This window comes from Pleurodeles waltl, chromosome 11 (genome assembly GCF_031143425.1).
Source record: "Pleurodeles waltl isolate 20211129_DDA chromosome 11, aPleWal1.hap1.20221129, whole genome shotgun sequence".
Taxonomy (NCBI): domain Eukaryota; kingdom Metazoa; phylum Chordata; class Amphibia; order Caudata; family Salamandridae; genus Pleurodeles; species Pleurodeles waltl.
This window is the reverse complement of record NC_090450.1, coordinates 250,576,101-250,596,626: the sequence shown is the minus strand read 5'-3', so window position 1 is coordinate 250,596,626 and position 20,526 is coordinate 250,576,101. Positions and strand designations below refer to the sequence as shown.

General features: G+C 46.0%; 1 protein-coding gene and 1 pseudogene across 8 annotated transcripts in view; both read left to right on the top strand.

The window, feature by feature from the left end:
* The window catches only part of RHBDD1 (rhomboid domain containing 1), a 301,363-nt gene extending 281,517 nt beyond the window's left edge, over window positions 1-19,846 (top strand). For all 8 annotated transcript variants that reach the window (XM_069213514.1, XM_069213507.1, XM_069213508.1 and 5 more), the window contains one exon: window positions 18,450-19,846. In XM_069213514.1, coding sequence (XP_069069615.1) covers window positions 18,450-18,556 — 107 coding nt within the window. In that variant the 3' untranslated portion in view covers window positions 18,557-19,846. The remainder of the gene's footprint in view (window positions 1-18,449) is intronic.
* On the top strand, window positions 4,052-4,725 carry LOC138266514 (calcium uniporter protein, mitochondrial pseudogene; annotated as a pseudogene).
* Window positions 19,847-20,526: the final 680 nt, after the last annotated feature.

Below are 20,526 nucleotides of genomic sequence, written 5' to 3'. Positions count from 1 at the left end.
TCTATCCGAGGATGGGAGGCTCTGGTGTTGCTGGGGTCTCAGATGATGTTGGGGGGGGGACTCAGCAGCAATGGCCTCAAATTCCATCAGCATGGTGTCCCAGGCTGCTGCTGTGGGACACTGCCGAATACAGTGGTCCCTCACAGTGTAATGCTGAGCTTTCAGCCTCACCTCAGGGGAGCAATGCTGTGTGCCACCTGTGTAGTGCCAGTGGGGGTGTGTGTGTTCCAGTGCATCATTAACAGGTGCAGGGCTAAAAGCAGCTCAAGGTCAGCAAACCGTGCGTACACCTTGTGCTGTTTGCGGCGGTGATGTATGCTCCGAGCTGTAGCTCCCCAGGAGTTTAGAGAGGTAAGTGCTGTAACAGTGGCAAGTGTGGTATGAATAGCACCACAAAAGGCAGCTATGGATTGGCAAGACCACAACATGTGCTGGAGTTCTGCTGTTGGGAAGGGGGAGCATCTAGGACAGGAAACAATTGCAGTGGGAAACATTCAGTTTCACCTTGCTGGTGAGAGATAGGCTCTATGTAACACCATGTAGTGAATATTTTTTAAACAGGCATTACGTGATACCGTTTGTGGTGATGCCAGTGCCCTACGCCATTCCAAATCATGTAGAGGTCTACCCAGATCCTCGTCCCAGATATTCCACAAAGGGGTAAGTGGAGTAGAGGTGTGGTCTCAGATGACCTTTTATAGCCACGTGATAAGGTGCCTCTCCTCCCCCATTAGGTATAAGGTGTGTACAACTGCATGGGTTGGCGGTTCTGTGTCTGGTGCACCCCAAAGTGCGTGGAGTGCCCCCAGAAGCAGTCGGTTACTCAGGAATTGTCTTGGGGGAATATGATATCCATGGCACAGGTATTCAAATGTCAGAAGTTGTGAGTCATGTTAGAGGTCCCTAGTGTGTCTGAGAAGTGTGCATGCCATTCTGCCATGTGGTTCGCGGAGTAAAGACCCAGAGGTCCTGGCAAGCCCTGAACGGGAAAATTAGGGGAGTGGGGGCATATTTTCTGAGTGAGCTGGAGAACTCTGGTGAGGTATTTGTGGGTGATCCGGCGTTGTAGGGACCACAAGCGATGTATTTTGGTTCCTAGGAGAAGGAGTTGTCATAGGGTAAGGGGGGAGCGGGCTTTCATCTATGCCGGTCTCATACAGGTTCCTACCTGCGATCAGGGGGGAAACCTGTTGCAGTTGTGCCACAAGGTAGTCGTTTTCAAATGGTGGTGCAACTAGGCCACCTTCTCCCACTGGCAGTCAGAGTTTATGGAGAGCAACCCATCTCTCTTCATCCTCTCCAGAGTAGGTCACCAAGACGTTTGTGCAAAACTTAGCCACACTCTTATAAATGTAACAATAATGGTTCCGTTAATTATAACTGTCCAAGGGATACGTGCACTCTGACGATGATATGCCTATACAAGAATGAGGGGCCTACTGCTACTCTAACCCTAATTTGGTAAAAGCACGTGGATACAAGGACATCTTACTATCCTTGAAGATGAAATCTGTAGTTATCAAATAAAAAAAAAACAACTAGACATATAGGCCCTCATTATGATATTGGTGGTAAAAAACACTTACCGCCGCAGCGACAGCCGCCAAAAGACCGTCGCCGCAGCTACAAGCCGTCAGCCGGATTGTGACCATAGTCGGATTTCCACCAGAGGGATTGTGGAAATTCGGCTGTGGCCATGCCGGCGGACGGCGGTAAGGTGGCGCTGCTGACAGCAGCAGAGCCACGCCAGTAGAGCGCTGCAGACCGTATCATGACCCATAGTACAGCCTGGCGGTGTTCTGCTGGCTGACACTGCTGCTGTCAGCAGCGCCCCGTCCCGTCTCTTGCAGGAGGACCCCCTGACATCAGGTAAGTTGGGTTCTCCGACAGGGTAGGGGGATGGGGGCTGTTGTGTGTGTGTGTGGGGGGGTGTTGTGTATGTCTGTGCATGCATGTATGCAGGTGTGTGATAAGTGTTGTATGTGCGTGCATGTATGGATGTGTGAGTGCGTGTATGTTGTGTTGTGTGAAAGCGTGTGTGCTTGTATGTATGTCAGTGTGTGTGGATGTGTGTGTGTATGGATGAATGCATGAGTGGATGAATGTGGGTATGAGTGTGTGTATGCGTGTGTTCGTGTGTGCATGAAGGTGCGTGTATGTAGCCGGGGGCCTGGGGAGGAAGGTTGGTGGAGGGAAACCAGGGGAGGAGTAGGGGGGTGGGGAAGACCCCTATCAGTGACAGGGAAGGGATTCCCTGTCACTGATAGTGCCTACCGCCATGGTTTTCGTGGCGGTAAGGTTGCCACGAAAACCATGGTGGTAGGCGGGGTCATAATCCTGCAAGCGGGCAAGTGACTGCCGCCGGGCCAGGACACTGAAGTCTCCAGCCCGGCAGTCGTCACCGCGTGGCAGTCAGTGTAGTACATTAGTGGTTTTGCTTTAGCCAAACCGCCAATGTTTTAAAATGGAGAAAAGTACTGCCAGCCTGTTGTCGGTACTTTCCTCCATATTAACGCCGTCCGCCGGGGTCATAATGACCCATAACGTATCGCCACCAATTAAGACATTTCAAGATGGTGGGGCAGCAGCGCTAATAATCGTGACTTTTTACACTAGGGACATAACCATAGATAAAGGACTTCCAATATCCATAATAAATATGGTGTCTAAGTGCAACACAGTTGCAAGACGCCAGGACAGACCGCAGGGACTCAGGTAATGTTTCTTTTCCTGACACGGAAACGATAGGAAACAATACTCTGGCTAATATTAACATTTCCAGAGCACCGACTCTGCCCCAGACAGAAAGACCTCTAACTCTCTATAGGTCATGAGACCCATGAGACGGCTAATGTCCACAAGCTTCATAACTTATAGTGAGGGCTGATATTTAAGCGTTCACACCCATTAAGGAATATTGACTGTATTACGCACTGCTGGAATGAATGAGTAAGGAAATAAATAAGACAATAAATAACAAGCATTTGCAATGCAACGGGTCTCGCATCGAAAAAGTAGTCCAGAAACCATACGGAAAACATAGAGCCTCGTATGTTTCCAGTAGTTGGTCGGTGCGCTCGAGGAGGGCTAAACACCGGAAAAGGCATGCCTTACACTAATGAAAGCAAGCGGATTTTAAAAGACAAGCCCACAAACTAATGTAAGGGACGGACGTGACATGGGCATGGTTAGAAGCCCAAAGAGAGATTGCATCAGGGGACGGAGCGCTTTGCGCTCACCCCTAAAAAGATGCAAGTGAGGCCACACAATATGTAACCAGACCATTTAAAAGCACTGACTGTACAATGCACCGTGGGCCTCCCTCCTAAAATCACTTGCCCCAGTCTTGAGAAGCTCACAAAATGTATTTTTGCAGTTGACATGGGGGCTCTCTCCCCCATCCCCTATTTAATCCTTAAGCGGAGAGTATGAAATATTATATAGCCTTTACACTTTGATGTATTTGATATGCTAAAGTATGGCCCTGCTCAGGGTAAATTAGCTATGGTATGATGTCCCCTAGGGGCTTCACCCTCTTCTTCTCCCCCCCCCACTACAAAAACTTTCTCACAATGGGACTTGTATTTTTTGTATATATAGCTAAATTGGCGCTACATGAATCAAATCACCTGAAGCTCACTATCTGTTTAAAAAAGCATGCAATATCAAGAAATGCAAAAGTCAATTACCAAAAAGGAGTGTATTACACCAAATTCTTTTTCTGGTGACATTCTTTTTCTAGACGCATTTTATATCCAGTATCTTTACTAAGTTTTTCTCTAATTTGGACACTAGGACCTTCAATCTATTATAATTTTGTCTACAACGTAATCATTTTTTACACAATCGACTACTGAATTCCTGCATGTAGTTTTTCATGCTGAAAGGTGGTGTGCCAACTTTCCTTTTCACCTCTTGTTCGCCTTTCTCTAATTGCTCCTTTCCCTGTTCCTCTAACAATGTTTAAATTAAACTCAACTTAATCAAGAAGGCGTGATGGGTGAAAGACGTGTTCACACCATAACAATCTTTAAAAAGAAATTCTGACAAAATGACTACTTTCACGGGAAGGGAGCGCCGGGCGGACGATCGCAGCATTGTCTCTGCATGGCAGGCAGCCTCTTACAAGGTACATCAAAGACTCCCTGCATGGCACAGCCAGAGAGTGGTATTTTGTAGTACGACGGAGCCCTCTGATGAATTAACTGTGGTTTACCAAAATGGCCTACCTGTTATCTCTGTTAGCTTACCATCTTGACGGGAGCGATGTCAGTTTACACTAAAACCTATCTCAGACTCAGTAGGTGTATTTCTGAAACAGCTTCAGGCAGAAGACCGAGGAATTGATCGGCTTGCAATCTACGTATCAGACGGAACACGGATAGCCTCCTAAACGGGTATCGACATCCTCCTACTATATGACTTCAAATTATCCATTAATGACCTCACCTAGCATGTGCGCCCACCAATGAGAGACCTCCGAGCCAACAAGATGCAACAACGTTAAATGACTTGAAGACTCTTGTGCAGCAGTTGTATAGTACCCTGTGCATCAAGGAGCACCAGTTGTGCAAGGAGATACTTATACTAGAAGAGCTTAAGGGGCAGCTTGAACCCCTAGAAAAGGTATTACAAGTGACAACATGCTGGAAAGGCCGGAGAAAGAATGAGTTTCTAATCCCCTTTTTAGCTAATTTTTACGGTGGAGGGAAGTCTCTGACATAACGGTAATCTAAACTGTGGGTGCTTTTTGCAACAAACCTGAGAGACTCTTGAGGCCCCAGTGGTAATCCATGAGGATGGGCAGGAGAAGGTCATTGCTAAATGGGGAGCAGAGTGGAGGGAAAAAGGGGAAAGTAAATTTAACTTTGGACTCTTTTCTTGTGCGTGCTGTTGGGGTAGTCACGAGGGAGATTGACCTGGCAGAAAGGAGACTTTCGCTGGAGATGGGTGACTGGCAACAAATTTCTACAGAGGATGGGGGTCTGGGGTTTATTGAGGTTGAGGACGGACAGCCTCGGATTGGCCAGGTAGATCTGCCACAAACCCCAGTACAAGCAGAAACACGGGTATCAGGGGTAAAGGACTTGGAAGGAGGCATAAGGAAGAGTAAGAGGCTTTTGATGGTTTCTCCGCCAGGCAGCAGCAGTCCTCCCCTGAAAAAGAATAAGACGGCAAAAAGACCTGGGAAAAAAACAAAATTGCCCCTGCTTGCCAATCCCACCTCAATCCCTCTGAGCCCTGTGGATCAGTGCCCTGGTCTCTGCTTAGAAAATCTATTGCCAAAATTCAAAGAAATGATTGAGTCCTGCTGGCCCCGGTTATGGAGAAACTGCAGGCGCTTGAAACTGCAGTTTCCTGGATGAGCGGTAAAGAGTGGCCAAGGATAGCTCCTGCCATAGAGGGATTCTTGGATTCTAGGTGTCAAAGTAGTTTGGCCGAGGGGATGCCTCAACAAAAAGAAAATTCTAGCCCCCTCCTGAGAAAGACGCAACATCCCCCAATCTATCCTATCTGAGGGTTGCTGGTCATCGCGTGGAGACTGTTTTAGGAGATTTTTCAGCAACCTCTAAGACAAACTGTATGGGGGGGTCTGGTCGGACTCGCGGCAGTGGGTACATGGATGGTGTGGGCGGGACCCAAGATAGTAGCTAGACTCAAAACCCACACTTGATGAAAGGTCCCCCCCTTGTCTGCTTAGAGCTTCCTCCAGCTTGTGCGCCCTATGTGGTGGTGCTCACTGATGTCCCCCCCTTAGCATTGGGCATAAGTGAATCCATAGTCCAATTAAAGAACAAGACCTGCCACTGGCTGAGTAAAAACTGTGATTTTGTTTGCAAGGATTTTGAGGATATTCTTGTGTCAGAAGAATTGACTTGGTCAGGCCTCAGGTAAAGGGTGGCAATGGCGATTGTGTGATTATAAATTGTAGATATCCAGGCCTGGCCCAGGGGATCCTTTTGTCAAAACGCTTGTCATTCAAGCTGAAGTGTAAGAGTTGTGTGGTCCCTTTGTTTTTGTTTTTGTTTTTTTATAACCACACCCAGCTGAGTGGCGATACTTCAACTGGGAATTCTAACCCAGGGCACGGTGTCTTACAGCCAAACGGTATGGGTAATGATTTTTCTACCTCCCCAGAGTTGGAGAGGGTGGATTGACGCTATGTACAGAGACACATAGAGGGGGTGATAGAATCTCCTTCCGATGCCTTGATCACTGAAGGTCGGGAATGAATGTTGCCTTATCTCATGGAATGTAGCAGGGTATGATTCTAAGCTTTTGGACAGTAACTGGTTAAAGTTTGTGGCACATTATGATGTCATCTTACTGCAAGAGACCTGGTCGGATGGGCTGGCTGTGTGGGATGGCTTTCAAAGATTTACAGTCCCGGCCGTAAGGACTCAAGGTGGTCGCCCTAAAGGTGGTTAAGTCACCCTAATCCAATCTTCCAAAATAGCAAGAGCCTATCAAATTACGTGTAAACATCAGGGCTTTTTAATCATCTGGGTAGTCTTTTCCAACAAATTTAATGTTGCACTGGTTAACTTCTACAATGCTGTGTGGGAGTCTGGTTGCCAAATTGAAGTTCTTTTTTCTGTTTTGCAGAAAATGAAGTGTAGACTGGAGGGGATTGGGTTGGCTTTCTGTGCTGTGGTGTCAGGGGACTTTAATGCTAAAATAGGGAGGTATAGTACTACGGAGAACCCTTTTGAACAGGATTATAGGATAAATTCAGACAAGGGATCACACGATGCGAGGGGTGGGGCACTGATTAAAGGCCTAAGGAGTTTGGGTCTTTTGAACTTCTGCAACCTGGGAGTGGTGGATACACAGCAGGCCCCTACTTTTGTAGGTAGGGGGGTCGGAACAACAATTGATTATATTTTTGTGTCCCCACCCATAAAGAACATGGTCAAGGACGGTGAAGTAGTGGTGCAGTATTTCAGTGACCACAATCCCCTCAGAATTTCTTTTAATTTTCTTGAGACAATGCGGAAGTTAGTGCAGGTGGGCCAGTCTCGGTGAGACCCAAAGACCAGGGCAGATGACTCGGCTGGAAGCAGGTTAACATTCAGCAAGTAACAGAGAGGGTAGTGGGTAAAAATTTAAACCTGTTTTTAGGTACTCTCTTGGCTGATTCTTCCAGCCGAGGGGAAGTCATGGACGCTATATCCAAAGTAAATGGAGCTATTAAAGAAGGTATGACTGCAGCTGTCCAGCCTCTGTGTAAGTGTTGGACATGGCCCTTTTACAGGGTCATTCCCCAGACTTTTTGCTTTTTGCCTCCTTATTTTTCAGACCTTTGTTGGCTGACGTTTTGACTCTGAGCACTTTTTCACTTCTAACCAGTGCTAAAGTGCATGTGCTCTCTCTATCAAATTTGGTAGGATTGGATTCTACCTGATTGGCATATTTAAATTACCTATAAGGCCCTTGTAAAGTGGTATCCCTATACCCAGGGCCTGTAAATTAAATGCTACTAGTGGGCCTGCAGCGCTGCTTGCGCCACCCACTGAAGTAGCCTGTCAAACCTATCTAAGGCCTGCTAGCACAGAGCCTGTGTGCGCAGTTTCCTGCCACAGTGACCTGGCATCTAAATTTACTTGCCAGGCCCAGAACACCCCTTTTACTAAATGTAAGTCACCCCTAAGGTACACCCTAGCTAGCCCTTTGGGCAGAGTGCCATGTATGTAGAAGGCAGGACATGTACCATGTTGCGTGGCCTGTCCTGGTAGTGACAAACAGCCTAACTTGGTGTCTCACTGCTGTGAGTGCTGCCTCCTCATAGGATTGCATTGGAGATGCCCTGCCTTATGTGTAAGGGGTATTGTATGATTTATGAGGGGAAGCGTAGGCATGTTTGGTATGGTTGTGACAGTGGTAAGAAATGCTGCTTACTGGTGTAGGTGTATGTTTTATTACTATCACAGAAATGCCACTTCTAGAAAGTGCACATTTATCTGTGCTTATAACTTTGGTGTTTTGCAGCTTGTCTCCAATCAATGTCTGGGCAGACTGACAGTTGGGGCTTTGTGCATACTTCTCAGACAGCCAGAACACAGGGAGGGTGGAGGTGACACAGAGGTGCATCTACATATTGTAAAGGCTTCCTGGGCTGAGAGAAGGGAGAGGCGGGACACACCTGCATTTGTAAAGACTGTGCCCTGGCCTCACACAATAGGGTCGATAACCTCCCACTGATGTTTGGAGCCTGTGCTGAAAGGAGAGAGGGGGCACACCCAGAACCAGTTGTAACTGGCTGGAACCTCCTCTCCCTACCATTGAAAAACACTGTAAGAACGGATTATAAGTACAGGGGAATTTTCCCCACAGTTTGAACATTCTTGGAACTTGAAACTGGACACTGGACGCTGATGAACGGACTCACCAGGAAACCACCTTGGATTGCTGCTGTTGTGCTGACCTTTGACCTGCCTAGTCACTAGGAGAAACTGCCACCATCTGCACCCCTTGTGCTGGTCTGTAGTTGGGCCCACCAGCCCTGTGCTCCTTTGGCTCCTGATTGCTCCCAGGGGCAGGGTGCTGTGCCCCTGACCCCTGCACTGATCTCTCCAGTGTTTTCTTAGCGCTTTGGAAAAGCGCTCATCTCTTGAAATTGCTGGAAAATATCACCGCCGCTGCCCAGGCTACAAGTTTGGCTTTGGCGCTGTAAAAAGCTCTGTGCTCTACTTCCCGAGATCACCGCCGCAACCCGGGCTTTTTCATTTTTCTTCAGCGCCAGTCTGCGCTGTTTCCAGTGCCCCCGGGGCACATCAACAACGAAATCGGAGCAAGCGTGCTCCTCTCGGTGCCCCCGAGGCACCTCCCGCTTCCGGGAGCACCCCCGGGGCACCAGCCACCTTCAGTCCTCCAGGAAGCCTCCTGGCGGCTCGGGAGAGGCTTCCCTCATTCGCGCACCACATCGGGTGCTGGCGAGTGTTTCCTCGGGCCCCCGGAGGGGTCCGAGTTTCAGTCTACCAGCGAGGCAGGACTCGGGGAAGGTGCAGGGAGCGCCCTCCTCCGGTCACTGCGCCAGGAGCGGATGCTCCTTTCCTTGTTTGGGGGTATTTCTTTTTCATCAAGAATCGGGAAGGGGGACCTCGACGGAGGTCCCTTCCCACTTTGGTCCCCAGAATTGTTTTGTGGGCCGCGACCGGCCCTCCTCCCCACGGACAGGGTGTGCGGAGGCTGAGGCAGGCCCCCACCCAGAACGGAGGCCCCCGGAGGGGCCCGTTCATGTGGAGAGGGTGCCAACCGCCCCTCTCCCCTCCAACACATCGCGTGGCCCCCGTTTTGTGTGCCGGAGCGCCGGGGGCCCTCTGCACTCCCCTTCAGGCACTGGAAGTGCCCAAATCAACTGGAAACAGGTACTCTGTAGGAAACCTAGGCTCTAGGAGCCTAATACAGACTTATAAATGTTTTAGGTTTCCTCCCTGTTTACTGTTGCTACATATGTGTGCTAATGTTCCTTTTAGGGGCAGGTCTAGCTGATATGTATTTATATGACTTGTGATATATTCTCTAATGGTTCTTTTATTTAGGAATTGTTCATGACAAGTGTATATACCTTCTACTATAATTCCTGACTACTGCTATGTTGCAGAATCCTGAGTACTTACGTGTTCTAATGTGACAACTGCAGATTCCTGCAGAGTATTAGTAACTTGTGTAACCTTCTGACAACTGCTAAGGTAGCAGGGTATTATTCACGTGTAATGTTGGTCTAATTATGTTTTGTGCAATACAGATTATTTTTACATAGCTCAGTGTTGTGTTTACTTTGGGGTGTACATTTTGTGTCACATGTGTTGTGTGTTGTGCAAACGCTTTACACATTGCCTCCAGGTTAAGCCTGACTGCTCGTGCCAAGCTACCAAGGGGGTGAGCAGGGGTTATCTTGGACGTGTAACTCCCTAGCCCTGACTAGAGTGGGTAGGTTCTGCCTGGCTGAGGTGCCTACCCTAGCCAACCAGAAACCCCATTTCTAACAGTAAGCAACAGGGTGGTTGGTTTAGTAAGCCCTGTTATGAGGCTAAGAAATTTCTGAGGAAGGCACTAAAAGAACAATCAAGAGATAAAATTCTTGTGAGAGCTGCGAGGGCCCATTATAAATCCGTTCTGAGGGCCAGAAAGCAACAGCTTAAGGAGCAGGCCTGGGAGGAGCTGGAAACTGCATCACTACTCAAGAACCCTGGCCTGTTCTGGAAGGTGGTCAATAGGGGCTCAATTGAGACAGAAACTTCTGAGGGCTTGGGTTGCAATATTGCCCCTGAGACTTGGGTGGCCCATTTTTGTGGAATTTTCTTGGGATGCCTCATAGGGGACTTAAGGGGTGATCAGTAGGGACATCCCAAAGATCTGGCCATTAGGTTCGACCTTGAGGAGGTAAAGGAGGCACTGCAACGCAGCGCTAGCCATAAATCCCTGGCCCCAATACTATTCCAATGGATTGCCCACAGCTGTGGGCACCCATTTTGCTTAATGTCCTCAATGCAGCGGTTAGTGCAGGAATTCCAGCTACTTGGAGATCGGCATGTATTGTACCCTTCTACAAAAACGGCAATCGTAATGACCTGAAGTCGTATCGTCCGATTTCACTACTTGATTCTTCAGCAAAAATTCTGGGTCGGATTATCCTAAGACGTTTTGAGGATTGGATGTCTGACAATACAATCCTGAGGAAGGTTCAATATGGCTTTAGGGAAGGGTTAGGTACCCTAGAGCAGTGTCTAAATCTGCTTATGTTGATTGGCAAATATACACAAGCCAAGAGGGGTATCATGTACCTTGCCTTTATGGACCTAAGCTGCGCCTTAGATAAGGTAAATCGTAGCAAGCTCTGGGAAAGGCTAATCCAGATGGGCATGGATTCCCATATTGTGGAGCGTCTCTGCTACCTCCATTTAGGTACTAATGCTAATGTGAGGGATGGGGTGCATGGTGAAAGTTCGGAGCTGTTTGAATTAAATAGGGGCGTGCGACAGGGGTTGTGTTTTGGCCCCTACCGTTTTAATGTTATATACAAATTGGTTGTATGACTTTTTAACTGAAAGATGTAAGGACGCTCCTAAAATCAATGGCAAGAGTATCCCAGTATTGATATATGTGAATGATGCAGTTCTTATGGCCCGCACCATGAACGGTTTACGCGAGGCAGTTAAAGCATATGATACTTTCATATCAACCTTAGATTTAGAGATAAATTGTAGTAGATCACATTTTATGGTCGATGGCAAACCTCTGAGTAAGGTGGGTGCGTTGAACATAAAGGAGCAGGTTATTGGAAAGGTACATGACTTCCCTTATCTTGGAGTGATTTTTTATGGTAAGGCCACCTGGAAAACCTGTATCTCTAAGAGAGGGATACTCTTTAATTTCACAGTAGGAGCCACATTTGAGTTTGCTGCCAGGGTGGGTAACAAACCTATGAAACCCCTGCTGGAGGTATGCAGGTGCAAATGTCTTCCAGTTTTGATGTATGGGGCCCCACCCTGTGGCTATACAGAAAATAGGGTCCCTGTGATTGAAGAAAACTGTTTTTGTAGAAGGTTATTTTGTGTGGGTCAAAACACTTCTAGGTTTTGCTTGCATGTTGAGTTGGATCTGGATTTCATAGAAGACGCCATTAAAATAGCTCCCATTTTATTGTGGATCTCAATTTGGACTAATGAATTTGCGTCCCTTAACAGGGAAATCCTGTGGGATTGTTTGTCATGCGATCATGCTAAGGAAATTCCCCGGTTGACTTATATAAGAAAGGTAGCCAGTGCTTTGGGTCGATTAGACATCTTTGATGCTCCAGAGGGACTATCTACACGGACAAAAAGTGGGTGAAGGAGAATTTCGCAAAAATATTAATAGCTAAGAGTGGTGAGGTGGAGGTAAGGAAAAAATCAGTGAAGGATTTTATTATGATAAAGATGGGGGTGGGCCCAGAGACCTACCTCCTGAAGGTTAAAAATGTATGGGAAAGGACCCTCATTACGCAATTTCTTTTGGGGGTAATCAGAAGTAATTTGTGTTTCCCGCTAGGGCAGTTTGACCAGAACTCTATAAAACTGTGTCCGTGTGACAGTGTATCCCCACAGACCCTAATCCATTTTACTATGTTTTGTGAGCTTTATGCACCTTTTAGGCAACTATACTTAGTCCCCCTCTGAGGGAAAGGGGTTTTGTGCAATACCACCCAGCTTTTATGTGGTTGAGTATGACTTCTGATGCGCTGGTCTGGCATGGGAATGGTTCCTTTTTTAAAAGGAGCTATACCTGGCGGAACACCGTTAATTTTTAATCTTGGTTAGTGTTGGTATTACATTTTTGTTTTATCATGGAACCATCAATTTGAGTAATGTAATTTTGAATGTAATTTTTCTTTTAATTGTTTTAAAATTTAAATTGGGGGATATGAGGTTTGAGAGTTTATGATGTGCTGTGTATTTATATGTATTTATATGTTTTTATTGTTGAAAATTCATAAACCGAATAAAGTGACTTTTGAATTGACTACTTTCATAGCAGAACCTTCAGTGTACTTCTGAGAACCATCACCCTTGACCTCATTTGCTTGTGCACATTTGTCACAAGTGGCGATGTTCTGGCGTATGAAAACATAGGGCCTCATTATGACCCTGGCGGTCCCTCCACCAACAGGCTGGCGGTGAAGACCACCACATTATGAGTGTGGCGGGTTGGCGTCTTCCAACCTGCCACATCTCCATTCATACCGCCATGGCGGTCGGAACCACCGGGCCGGAGATAATAATCTCCAACCTGGCGGTCCACAGAAGCCTGCTGGCGGTATTAGGAGCCGGCATCCACCATGGTTTCCGTGGCAGTAACACCACCACGGAAACCATGGCGGAAAGGCTACTGGTGACAGGGCTCCCCCACCCCCCCCAGCAAGCACTAGATCCCCCCTACCCTCATCCCTCACCCTCCCTACAGTCACAGCGCCCCCCTCCCTGCATACATGCGCACAGACACCCACATGCACCACGCATATACCCATTCACCTACACTTACCAACACGCATCCACTCACACGCATCCATACACACATTCACCTACACATACTTACACACATGCATAAACCACGCATACACACATTCATTCACACACGCAGACACCACACACTCACACACGCACACAAAACATCCCCCACCCTCCCACCCCCTTCCCCTGTCTGATGATCACCTTACCTGTTCTAGGGAGAAGGTTGTCCAGCAGGGAACAGGAAGGGGAGCTTCCACCGCTGGCAGCGCCCCGCCACCAGGACACAACCAGGCCGTATTATTGGTCATAATATGACTGGTGGAGTCCTTCTGGTGGGGCAGTGCAGGTGGTGGAACTGCCAAAGTGCCACCGCCTGCCAGCATGAATACTGCGGATTTCTGCCCAAAGTGTGGCAGAAATCCGGCAGTACCCATAATATGGCGGGCGGAAGACCGCCAGCACTGGCAGTCTTCTGGCACCCATGGCTTTGGCGGTCTTGGTAAAAGACTGCCAAAGTCATAATGTGGGCCATAGTCTTTATAAAACTGTTAATATGTGAATTCTCAGCCTTGAGAAAGCCCCAGCCTAATAGGCAATGTAAAGGGGTGAAACACTTGTTGGCTGTACCAACTTGTTATGAATAGCATACAAAGGCTGTGTCAACTTGGTGTGAAGAACATGCAAACACCAATGAGATGACTAAAAAGAGTTTGACAACAACAAAACTTGTTCAATAGTGGATTTCTTTGTGATACATATATATATATATATATATATATATATATATATATATATATATATATATATTTATATTTATATATATATAAGAAATTATTATCAGGGGATTTAGTACCCCATCAATTCTTTGAAAACCTGACACCCAACACAATATATGGATTTTCTTATGAGGGAGAATGGGCCCAACCCCTCTGGAGTGCCACTAATGTTTTCATAAAAAAAATTCAAGTAGCAAAAAGAAGTGGAAAAAACCTAGTGAGAAGGATGAGAGGGTGCCGGGACTGTCATTATTCACTATCTCTACATTGAACAGTTTAACCTACTGTACAAGAACTAGTCTGGGTGAGGACCAGGTAACAGCATAGAAACGGCCATCATAAACATCTTGGACGACGCACTCAACACTCTTTACCGGAGTGACTCCTGCCATCTCATCTTACTCTTCTTGTCACTGGCATTAACCATGAATGCTTGTCGGAGATGCTCCAATGCAGGATGGGTTTATCTGGAAAATTTCTCAATTTGTTCACTTTCTTTCAACAAAACAGGCAACATCAAGTCAAACTGGAAAACTCACTATCCAGTGTGACCCCCCATTCCAATGGGAGTCCCACAAGGATCAACTACTCCCTGTGACTTTTCAAACTATACGTGAAACCCCTGACAGAAATCCTCAAACAAGCAAACCTGTCATACCACATGTATGCAGATGACACCTGGCTGTACTTGAAGGTCTCCACACAGGAAGATACCGCTCAACTAAATGACACATTTATGAAAACACAAACTATCTCTATAGTCCCTCTGATGGCTCCCTGTAGAAGCTAGGATCCAGTTAAAGATAGCTTGTATGACCCATAAAGTCCTGCCCCACAGTGAAACTAGATATCTAACAAAGAAGCACAAGATCTCAGTAGGACGCCACTCCCGTCATAGTGCAATTCCTTCTTGCTAGAACACCCCAGATTCAAGAAAAATAAAACAAATGCTTGCACTTTTTCCAGCTCCGCTTTACCCCAATGTCCTCATATTTGTCTGAAGAGGGAGTCCACTTTAAAGGCGTATGCCGCCTCTGGAGGCAACTCAGCAGTACAGATGCTCAGCAGTTTTCACTTCTACCCCTTTGTGGTCCACTGGCATTTACCCGGTGGCCATCTGGTCCGGTGAACATTCAGGTGAAGTAAGGGTCCTCAGGCCCTGATGAAATTACCTGTAAGTGAGAGTTGGCAAATAAATATGTTGGCCTGGCTGTCTAAAATGGTCTAAACATGATAAGAGGTTTTTAATCATCAGTGTGGACATTGATAAAATAAAGTTGAATGGTATATGCCGCACAACCCATTTTTAGTTTTTCTGGTGAGTACGAATTTCTCCTCTCTTGATGAGGTCCCAGGAAGGATTTTTGTGAAATGTGTAAATACAATAGGTTATAGGGATATATACACACGCACAACATTCTTCAGATTGTATTCTGGTGTTGGTTCCTCCACATGTATAGGAATGTTGCCAAGGATGAAAAAGTTAGCAATTTGGTGAGAAACCGCCAAATGCTCATGGGTGGTTGCCTAAGTGATGCACTTCCTCCTCTACTTCTTGTGCCTATACTTTTCTTACTTATAGTGTTTCTTTCTAAATTTTCCCCTGACATAGGACCAACTTTTGTAGGAAAAACACTCACTCACTGGGGGTTTCTAGAGGAACACTAGAACCGGCACTGCCCAAGATAGAAATAGTTGGTCCCCATGCAAATAGAAATAGAGCGATGGGTGTCATATCATGTGTTTTTTGTTGAATAAGTAATTTGAGTGGAGGATGCCTTTGAAGGGTTTCCCTCTTTAGCTCCCCTTTCTGTGTCTAGAGTTGAATCCCAACATGACTGACTTAGCGTCTATATGTACGGGATCAAGTTGTCACCTATCATAGACACAAAAGACCTATATTGACAACACCTTGCGGCAATGTAAAAGAAATCTTAATACAAACAGAATGGATGTTACATGAAAAGGAAACCGCAAGAAGGGACGCCTTCTCAAGCTGTGCACCCAGCTTCTGGAATAATAAACTTCAGACAACAGAACAGTTTGTCACATCTCCGACAGTCATAGAATGGAGATGGCAACTCACCCCTCTGAAGGACATCTCGCCCACCATCATCCACACCGTGTATGCGGCTGGGTACTGCCGCCCACAACAGCTTCCTGATCCTGGCCATTTATTTGTGTGCTATGTAATTTCCAATACCAACAAGAGGAGAAAGCGGTGGCAGCAGCCCTTCTGAGTGCAGCCATAGAACAAACATGAGCCAGGCAGCGCCATGAAATTTAAAAAAATAACAAAATTGCCGCTCAGGGCTAATTAAACCAACAGTGCCCCTAATATGTGGAGGGACCAGACACCCATTTAAAAAAATAATAAAGTAGTCCCTAAACAATGGATAAAAATGGCTGCTGCATAGGTTTAAAAGTACTTGGCGGGTGCTGTAGGGGAGGGCTAAACACCGAAAGAGTCATGATGTATGCATGCCCTTGACAAATGCGAAGAATGAAAAATGGAGCAATGATGGTGCCAGCAAATGGAGAGCAATGAGCGGGCTGCAAGCCCACAAAGTAGATACAACATTTCTTTTTCGAGGCAGTGCATGCACACCACCTAGAGCTGAGACCTTAAAAAATCACCAAATTCCATAGAGAGCCTGCCTAGGTTAGCGCATTCACAGATCGGGGGAGAGCGCAGCCATGGAGCTGAAGTTCAGCTCTTCACTCAAGATACTGACAGTGTGGCGCCTGCTGCAAAGCAAGTTTTATGTATGGGAGAAAACGCCTCCCTTCTGATAGGGCCAGGGATCCTTCCATAGGGAGGTGTGGTCTGTGACATCCCACCACCAGGAGAAAATTTCACTGGAAGATGTCTGTGACATTCTTTGCTTTCACCAACCGGCCTACTGTTGGTAGTTCTGGGCCAGCCACATCCAAGATGGTATACATTTACTGCTTACCCTTGGGATCTGTTATTTTGAAGGTTTTAATTTATGGTTATGTAACAGACAATACATAAGCAGATGTAATAATGGTAGTTATGGTCATATGTGTCACCCTCTAACAGATTTCAGAAGACATACAGAATCCACAGCACAGGAAGAGCTCAAACTCGCTGTTCAGGATGTTCTCCATCCAACCATGTGTGATAATAATAGAACACTTTTCCAACCCACAATGGCCAGTACAGGACAGGCAATAACTGTATGCTCATCAACTGTGTATCTTCAAATGCAATAGATTCATTAACTAATGATTGTTGAATGCTGTCCTTCATTCGCCAATCATCAAGGAAGTATGAGTCTAGAACACAGGACAAGGGGGTGAGGAGCCGAAATTCCCTAGGGGCCTCAAGGCGCAAGGTATTTAAGGGTCTGTTCATCCGTCCGGGTCTATGAAGCCTGCAAAGACTTCCTCAAGGCAGGGATAGGCTTCCTGCGTACTCCCTGCAGTTCCTCAAGTCATAAAGCTGTCCCCTCTGCAGTGGCCCATCATTCCACCTCCCCTTTCTAAATATTGTAAGGGGGGGACCTCTGTTGATCACCAGTGATGCACTGTTTCTTTACCAGGGTCAGATCAAGGAATTTGTTGCCCACCTTCCTGCTAGCCTGCCGTTGGCACATTCCCAGTATACAGATCTTTAGCGTCCGCAAGCTGCACCATTACAATGCGCACTCCTTGTCTCCCACTACCCTGATCCAGTATCAAACCTATTGCTGGGCCTTTCCATACCATATGTATGAAGTCAACATCAGTCAGGGAGCAAAGTGGGCAACTCATGGTATCCCTGTGCAGGAAGATAGTCTGTGTGGGGGGAGGTATGTACAGTGCAGGCAACTGCATTGTGTGTATCTGAAGTTTGTATTCCCCAGAAGTGTGTGCACCCGTTGCTAGCTCCCTTTCCTTTCACCTGAATGGTCTTCCAAAGTCAGTCTCCCACTTGGCATGTAGGGCTGGTAACCTGCCAGTTACCATAGAAAAAGTGGTCCAGTAAATCCAGGAGACGAACCTGCGGCCACAGTCAAAGGTCAACAGTATCTGCAATGAGTGGGTAGGGGGCTCCGCTTGACTTGCTGACCACAGGTGATGTATCGACCTTTTTAATACGGCATAGTCAAGAATTCTGCCGGTAGCAGGCCATCTTCCCTGGCCTAGTCAACTAGGTTGCAAACCCTGCTTTCGGCATAACAGTTACCAACAGTTACAAGCCCGACTGCAGTCTACCCCCGCATCCTGCGTACCATGAGGAACCCTTCCCCAGTGCCATGTCTTCCTACACCTTGGGATCTTTTTGCTTATGTTTTTCAAATTTGGGGAAGACCAAGATCCTCTGTCTTACAAAGTGTTCTTTGTAGTATGGTCACAGTACTTAAAATGAATACCGCTCTTGTTTTCTGCTTCCTGTTTAAGGGAAGCTGATCCAATTCCTTCTATATAAAGAAATATGTTTGATTAACTTACTGATAATGATAACTTTGTTGCCAAATTAGGCAGGCTCAATGCTTATATTCAAAGTAATAATTAAACTAATCTTTCATAGTAGATCTGAATTAATCTCCTTTTAGGGTGCAGATGCATGAAGCTTGCTAACTCCATTTTGAAAGTAAATTGTTAATTTTCAAATATGATATTAACAATGCTATTTTTGGGCTGTTCTTGACATTTTGTTTATTTCAATTTATAGTTCGGCCCAGAAATGAGAGACCGCCGTTTGAGTTTTATCAGCCGCTAGATCCACTATCACCAGAAGAAACAAGAAGGCGAAGACTTCAAAGATTTGAGCGACAGTGATATGCCAAAGTGTATAAATACCCGCAAAAGTCTTCATCATTGCCAGTTTGGTGGAATCATTATTATTTCAGGGAAATATTGTTCACTGTACCAAGTAGTTTAAGTGCCAAATTGTGCGAGCCTGACTCGTTCTACCTTCTGGTATTTCAAGCCCTTTTTTCCATAATAGTCAGTTTTCATGTACATGAGAGAGTCTGCTTGGGTGATATCGCAAATACATTCTGCCAAAGTCAAGTTGTAATATCATTATCATCAACATGGGTGTGTCACCTTTTCAACGAGTTTATTGGGCGATTGAAAAAGCATAAACAATGCCCATAAACTTGAGATTCGAGAATCTAAAAAAAACCACAAAAAAAGCACAGAGGACCGATTATGAGTAACATAGTGATGGAGTAACAAAATGACTAGGGCCAGATTGACTTATTCCTCTCCAGCACCACACAGTTTTGAGCTCCTGGACCCAGAATGGGGATTAGCCTACACAGACCAGTATTACCTTACCATTTTTTACACGTAGTGTGCTAATAGGGGGCCTGATTTCCAAAGGACTTTTTTTACTTGAAGCAGGAGAAAATCTTGTACAGAAACAGAGACACCAGTTTGCACATAAGCACCCAATGATCTTGTGCAGAAACAGAGACACCAGTGTGCACATAAGCACCCAATGTACTGATGATCAAGCAGGGAGGTGTCCCCCGGTATTGGTACTCATATTGGTGGCCAATCATAAGTGGCATCACTGACACATGGGCACCATCTGAAGAAGAATTCCACTCAGTACAAAGGAATTCTAGCAATTGCTGTCATCATAGATTGTAAAGTAAATTAATATGCATGTGAAAATAAGTTATTATAGATTGCAAGGGAATAAAATCACAAAAACACTTTCACGCGGCTCATCCATTCATTAGATAGGGTGTACTGCTCTTTAAAAAATATGTACTGGTTTGCTCTTATTAAATGCCTACCTTTGAATAACTTTATTCCATGATATTTTATATGTGAATGTGTTTATATGAACAGATTGGTGAGGTACTCTTGGATGTGAGGAGAAACTTGAAACTTTGTATACATCTCATATTTTCTTATTCTATTTTCATAATTAAAGACCAGCATTGAATTTGTTGTGCTTAGTACTTCTGAACTATAATCGCAGTATGTACCATCCTACTTTTGTGTACTCTCAAATGCTTTGTCACTGAAAGAGCGCAGTGTTTTTTGTTTTACAGAAGATATTTCTAAGTTGGGAGCTTATTTGTAAATATTTATTTTTCAATTCGTAAAGCACATATTGTGAGTGTTTCATTGAGTATATTTGTTTTTTAAAATCCAAAAACATTTCCTGGCTCGCTGAAAACCATATCTAAATTGTTACAAGCTGGCGACCTAATGGCAGTATAGAAACACATCCATTTTAGACATATATTTGTCTTTTGCTTAGTACTTGCTTCAAGGCTTTTTCACTTGCTTATGTTGACGTTGAACTACAATTCCCTAAATTATTCAGTGCTTAATTTGAAAAAAAAAACAAAAAAGGGGCCGGTGCCCATAACTCTTCATTGAAACACATGGCTGCTGCATTTAAATGTGCGAGCACTGAAGGCTGAGGCAGCATAATCCTAAAGCCATCTGGGGCCTCTTTAATCCATTTACACCCACTCCCTGCCCTTTCAGCTCACTCTCTCCTCCACCATTCCCCTATGTGTTTTTTGCTCGCGGTAAATGTCTGATGCAGAAAACTAAGGTGGTCATTATGAGTCTGGCTGACGCATGACTGCCAGACTTGCGGTGGCGGCCCCACCGCCAACAGGCTGGCGGTGGGACCGCCACGGTCAGACCACCGACATCGCCAGGCTGCCGCAAGCCAGTAGCCTGGCGGTCCCGGTGGTTTCACATCCTCCAGGGAAGCGCATCTTGCAGCGCCTCCCTGGGGATTAGGAGACCCCATCTGGCAGCCTTTCCATGGT